Source organism: Ruditapes philippinarum, unplaced genomic scaffold (genome assembly GCF_026571515.1).
Source record: "Ruditapes philippinarum isolate M1 unplaced genomic scaffold, ASM2657151v2 ctg5791_1_1_1_1, whole genome shotgun sequence".
Taxonomy (NCBI): domain Eukaryota; kingdom Metazoa; phylum Mollusca; class Bivalvia; order Venerida; family Veneridae; genus Ruditapes; species Ruditapes philippinarum.
The window spans coordinates 41,408-47,412 of record NW_026858864.1 but is presented as its reverse complement, the minus strand read 5'-3'; the positions used below and the strand labels follow the sequence as shown (position 1 = coordinate 47,412).

General features: G+C 34.2%; 1 protein-coding gene across 2 annotated transcripts; it reads right to left on the bottom strand.

Moving 5' to 3' along the window:
• Window positions 1–594: 594 nt before the first annotated feature.
• Window positions 595–5,794, bottom strand: LOC132754517 (gastrula zinc finger protein XlCGF57.1-like). Of its 2 annotated transcripts, none has more exons than XM_060745160.1 (2): window positions 5,756–5,794; window positions 595–2,181 (listed from the first exon to the last, which is right to left on the bottom strand). In XM_060745160.1, the coding sequence occupies exon 2, from the start codon at window positions 2,161–2,163 to the stop codon at window positions 1,309–1,311; it is 855 nt and encodes a 284-aa protein (XP_060601143.1). In that variant the 5' UTR covers window positions 2,164–2,181; window positions 5,756–5,794; the 3' UTR covers window positions 595–1,308. The 2 variants fall into 2 exon arrangements, with proteins under 2 accessions (XP_060601143.1, XP_060601142.1); XM_060745159.1 differs by having other exon boundaries at window positions 5,655–5,786.
• Window positions 5,795–6,005: the final 211 nt, after the last annotated feature.

Sequence of the window (6,005 nt, the reverse complement as noted above, 5' to 3'; positions counted from 1 at the left end):
TCAATTTCCACAATATTTGAACAAAAACAGTAGCCTCTAGAGTGTTAACATGGTTTTTCTATATTTGGGCTGTGTGATCTAGTTTTTGATCCCAGATGACTATATTCAAACTTGAGCCTAGAAATCATTAAACAAACATTCTGAGCAATTTCCAAGATATTTGGACCCAAACAGTAGCCACTAGAGTATTAACAAGATTTTTCTAGTTTTGGCTTCTGTGACCTAGTTTTTTTATTCCAGATGACCCATATTTGAATTGTCTGAACAATGACTGGGACAAACATCCTGACCAAGTTTGGTGGCAAATGAGGCAAACATGTGACCACTAGAGTGTTAATGAACTAAATGTGGATGGAAGACAGACAATGGACATTCAACAATCCTAAAATCTCACAATGAGCTAACTCAGGTGAGCTAAAAACCACAACTTGTGTTGTTGCTTATAACAGACTTTGCAAACCAAAGATAAATGCATGTACATCTATTCAGTATTGATAATATTTAATCCCCTTACACTGTTGAGCATCAGTATGAAGTAGGCCATATGGCTTAAGTAAACATATTTCAAAACAAAAGTTAATGACCTGATAAAATACTTTATTATCATTATAAAATATCTTCTTGATGCAAAGAAATGCATGCATTTTTATTTCTTTATCCATAGAATATCTAATTAAATGTAGTTCATATCTTAAAAATAAGTAAAACAAATCATGTCTTAATTACTATTATATGAATGGTTCCATTACCATGGAAATAAATCAAAACCTGGTTCACTTCTAGATTGTTTTCTTTCAAAATATTTTTATATAAATTATGTGATTTTTACTGAACTTTATATCAAAATCATGACTTTTATCATGCAACCTAATGCACATTAAACATTTGAAGCATCAAATAATATGCATTGTTAGCACATTCATTATAATCTTATTAATACTACAGCCAATGTAGAAGCAATCACATTTAATGTAACAATCAGAGGTATGAGTATGAAAGTACCCCAATTGTGACATCTGAGTCATGCTAATCACAAGTTAAACAAAAGAGCCAACGATTAGCGGGGCCATGCTCAATTTTTTCATTTTTCTAAAGTCAAACACATCCAAGGAAGAATATTTTAGTAAAATGTTCTCCTACAAAACAATTTTTTCATGTAAAAAATAAATTTTCATAATACATTGATTCAACCTTGAGAAAATACTTTATTTCTAATCGTACATGTATGAATCGATGTACCAGTAGCTTTCAAATTGCTCTTTTCAAGTTCTTCAAATACTTATTAAATTTATGAAGACAAGAACAGGTTCACAAATGTAATTTCAAGTGTCTAGAAAGATTGCCACTATCAGAAAAGCGTTTTGAACAATTTTTACAAGAAAATGGTCTTTCTCCCGTATGAATTCTCATATGTCTTTTGCGACAACTTGTATTCTTAAATTTCTTGTCACATACATTACATGGATAGAATATTGCATCATTATGAATTTTCATATGTTGTTTAAGACCACCTTTCCTTTTGAATGTTTTCTTACACACATGACACACCAGATAGCTAACATTTGACTGCAGTTTCCTATGATTTTCAACAGGAATCATGGTACTCAGTTTCTCCTCACAGGCTGTACAATTAAACACAATTTCCTCCTTGTTGTCATTATTATTAAGGTTTTCAGTATCTTGTGTAAAGTTCTTTGTATCTATCAAATGCATCCCACATGTCACACACTTAAGTGACTTCTCTCCTGTGTGAATTAAGATATGCCTTGTAAGGAGAATATTCTTGGAAAATTTTGATTGACATATCCCACATTCAAATTTTTCATCTACAGCATGAAGTTTCATATGTCTAAGCAAATGCTCTCTTAACATAAAACTTTTTCCACATAGTTTGCAAGTAAACAATCTGTCTCCTGTATGTATTAACATATGTCTCTCTAAACCACTCTTGTATCTGAACCCTTTGTTACAGATCTGGCAAAGTTTGGCTTCTGACACTTTGTCATGTGTAAGTTTATGCTTATTTAGAATTCTTGCTGTTGTAAAAGATTTCTTGCATTCATTGCAGTGGAAATTTCTCTCATGCTTGTGGAATCTCAAGTGTACAGTTAAACTATATTTTTTGGTTAAAATCTTGTCACACAATGGACAAGCAAACGTCATCCTTATTTAACCAAGTTTCTGAAATATAAAACATATAAAATTATAAAATACAATACAAAACAACAAACAATACAACTTGAGAACAAGTATCAACAAGGAAAGACAGCATTCAATTATGTCATATTATTTAACATATATATGGTTTTTATATGCCCGAAAGAATTTCGGACATATTATGTTATACCCCCTGGCGTCCGTCCGTCCGTCCGTCCGTCTGTCCGTCCGTCCGTCCGTCTGTTAGCAATTTGGTTTCCGGAGCATAACTTAAGTTCCATTTGGCCCACAATATTCAAACTTCATAGGATGATTGTCCATATTGGGTAGAAGACCCCTATTGATTTTGGGGTCATAAGGTCAAAGGTCAAGGTCACTATGACCTTAAAACTGAAAACGTTAGCAATTTGGTTTCCGGAGCATAACTTAAGTTCCATTTGGCCCACATATTAAAACTTCATAGGATGATTGTCCATATTGGGTTAGAAGACCCCTATTGATTTTGGGGTCATAAGGTCAAAGGTCAAGGTCACTATGACCTTAAAACTGAAAAACAGTTTCCGGAGCATAACTTAAGTTCCATTTGCCTACAGTGTTCAACCTTCATAGGATGATTGTCCATATTGGGTAAAGACCCCTATTGATTTTGGGGGTCACAAGGTCAAAGGTCAAGGTCACTATGACCTTAAAACTGAAAACAGTTTCCGGAGCATAACTTAAGTTCCATTTGGCCCACAGTGTTCAAACTTCATAGGATGATTGTCCATATTGGGTAGAAGACCCCTATTGATTTTTGGGGTCAAAGGTCAAGGTCACTATGACATTAAACTGAAAACAGTTTCCGGAGCATAAACTTAAGTTCCATTTGTCCTACAGTGTTCAAACTTCATAGGATGATTGTCCATATTTGGTAGAAGACCCTATAGATTTGGGGTCAAAGGTCAAGGTCACTATGACCTTAAAACTGAAAACAGTTTCCGGAGCATAACTTAAGTTCCATTTGGCCCACAGTGTTCAAACTTCATAGGATGATTGTCCATATTGGGTAGAAGACCCCTAATGATTTTGGGGTCATAAGGTCAAAGGTCAAGGTCGCTATGACCTTTAAACAGAAAACAGTTTCCGGAGCATAAACTTAAGTTCCATTTGGCCCTACAGTGTTCAAACTTCATAGGATGATTGTCCATATTGGGTAAAAGACCCCTATTGATTTGGGGTCACAAGGTCAAAGGTCAAGGTCACTATGACCTTAAACTGAAAAACAGTTTCCGGAGCAGCAATAACTTAAGTTCCATTTGGCCCACAGTGTTCTAACTTCATAGGATGATTGTCCATATTGGGTAGAAGACCCCTATTGATTTTGGGGTCACAAGGTCAAAGGTCAAGGTCACTATTACTTAGAAATTGAAAACAGTTTCTTGAGCATGACTTTAGTTCCATTTAGCCACAATATTCAAACTTTATAGGATGATTGTCCATATTGGGTAGAAGACCCCTATTGATTTTGGGGTCACAAGGTCAAGGTCACTATTACTTAAAACTGAAAACAGTTTTTCGGAATATAACTTAAGTATCATTTGGCCTACTGTGTTTAAACTTCATAGTATGATTGTCCATATTGGTAAAGACCCTAATGATTTTGGGGTTCACAAGGTCAAAGGTCAAGGTCACTTTTACCTTAGAATTGAAAACAGTTTCTGGGGCATTAACTTAAAGTTCCATTTGGACCACAATATTGAAACTTCAAAGGAGGATTGTTATTTGAAGGAGGTAATACTTTATTTTAGTCCCATGTCTTACAAATGCTTCATCTTTACTAAAAAAAAAACAACACTTTCGGGCATATAATGCTCCGCCTAGCGGTGCTCTTGTTGTCATAATGTTTCTTTTGTCTAAAAATAAATTAAATCAGTAAAGAAATAGCAATGTTATGACAACCTAAGCCATCTGGTTAGCTCAATAGCTACAGTACTGTCCTGTGAATTGGGCAACATGGCTTAGATTCCTGGATTGCACAGGTCACTTTCATTGTGACTGATCATGAAATCCTAGTACTACTGTCATTTGCTCTGAAAATTGTTCATGAAAATTCTATTTTCAAGGGAGGCAATTCTGATAATTTTTGTGCTAGAGTTGTAAACCTTGTCACATATGATGTGGTTGATGACCAAAAACTTATATTTGAAGTTTGAAATATAAAGAACTTATAATGAAAAGGCCTAAAAACTAGAATCAGAAATCTTGACAAGGTTGCCAACGTTTGTTAAGTATGACGGCTCTCAATATACACCCTATAGTCAAGATTAAAATGATGTGTTTAATTTCCATACTGCCATCTATCCATATTTTAAGTTTTATAAAATTTTCCAGCCCTTTTTGACGAATCACAATTATTGTTATATTTGTCATGTTTTAAGCCTATTTGTTGCCATGGCAACCAAATTTTTCAACATAGGAAGAAAATATAAAGACATGCATAATCTCCAGACTGCCATCTACCCATATTTCAAGTTTCGTAAAAATATTTCCAGTACTTTTTCATTATCGCTGGATCCAGTTTATGTGTAAAATTTGCCATATTTTCAGTCTATTTTTGGCCATAGCAACCAGAATTTTCAACATAGGAAGAAAAGAAAAAGACGTGCATAATCTCCATACTGCCATCTATCCTTATATCAAGTTTCATAAAAATATTTTCAGTACATTTTGCGTTATCCAGGGATCCAGTTTTGTAGACAGACGGACTGGTGGATTGACAGATGGAAGTTCTTACGGGACAGTTATAATGTGGTTCTCTATTGTTCTTTTAGCCACTCAAAAGAAAATAGCCACATAAAAGCATTACGGAATGAATGACATCAAAGAGAAAGAACAGAGTTAAACTGAGTTACCTATTGTCCCTCTAGCCCCATTATTACTGTCCTGTAAGATCGGACATAGAGACTGACGGACAGAACGTTAACCAAAAATTCCCCCTTCTGTAAACCGTGGGGGACCCCCCTCCGTAAACTTTTAGGGACTAAAACAAAACAGTCAGTTTTGCCATCTGTGTTCTTTTTAAGGGGAAATAAAAAAATTTAAAATAAAAAAACCAAAAAAGGAAAAAAATGAAAAATGATTGTTCGGCAAATAGGGAAAGGGTCCCCCAAAAAAGTAGGCCCAATTGGTCCCAAATAATAGACTTTTCAAAAGACACCGAGATAATTTTTGGACGAGCGTGTCTTTTTCCAAAGGGTTTTACGTAAAAAAAAAAATTTTTAAAAAGGGGCAAACCTTCACGCCCCTTAATTTGGATACTTTGGCCTTTTTGTAAAATTAATAATTTTACCTTAACGCTCTCAAAAAGAGAATAATAAAAGGCAAGGAAAAAAATCTTTAAAGTCTTGTCACAAGGATTGACATTGTGCTCAAGTATGAAGCCAATTCATTCATTAATTAAAATTTTATAACCAATTATCAGCATTATCTGAATATAGCAAAAACAACTAGAAACTTACAATTACCAATCCAGCCAGAAAGACGGTTGACAAGATACAACATAATACAATTTATATATCAAATCATTTTTTTTAATTGTTAATCAATAATTCACACTTACTTATCATGAAACTGCTAAACTGTTCAAGCCTGACTATGTGGTAAACGGAAAAAGGGATCGAGTAAGCGTACACTTTGCATATTTAGCCCCGCCTATAAATAAAGCACGAATTTCTTATAAAGCGTTATCATCATGATTAAATTAGACTATAAATCTGTGGAAATGATCAGTGTCACTGTATGTTAGTGCATATGCTTAATCCCCCAAATGAATATACACGAATGTCTTATAAAAATGGAAAAAGGCTTTA

Coding starts and splice junctions, on each gene's coding strand:
- LOC132754517 (XM_060745160.1), bottom strand. CDS start 2,163: ATGACGTTTGCTTGTCCATTGTGTGACAAGATTTTAACCAAAAAATAT.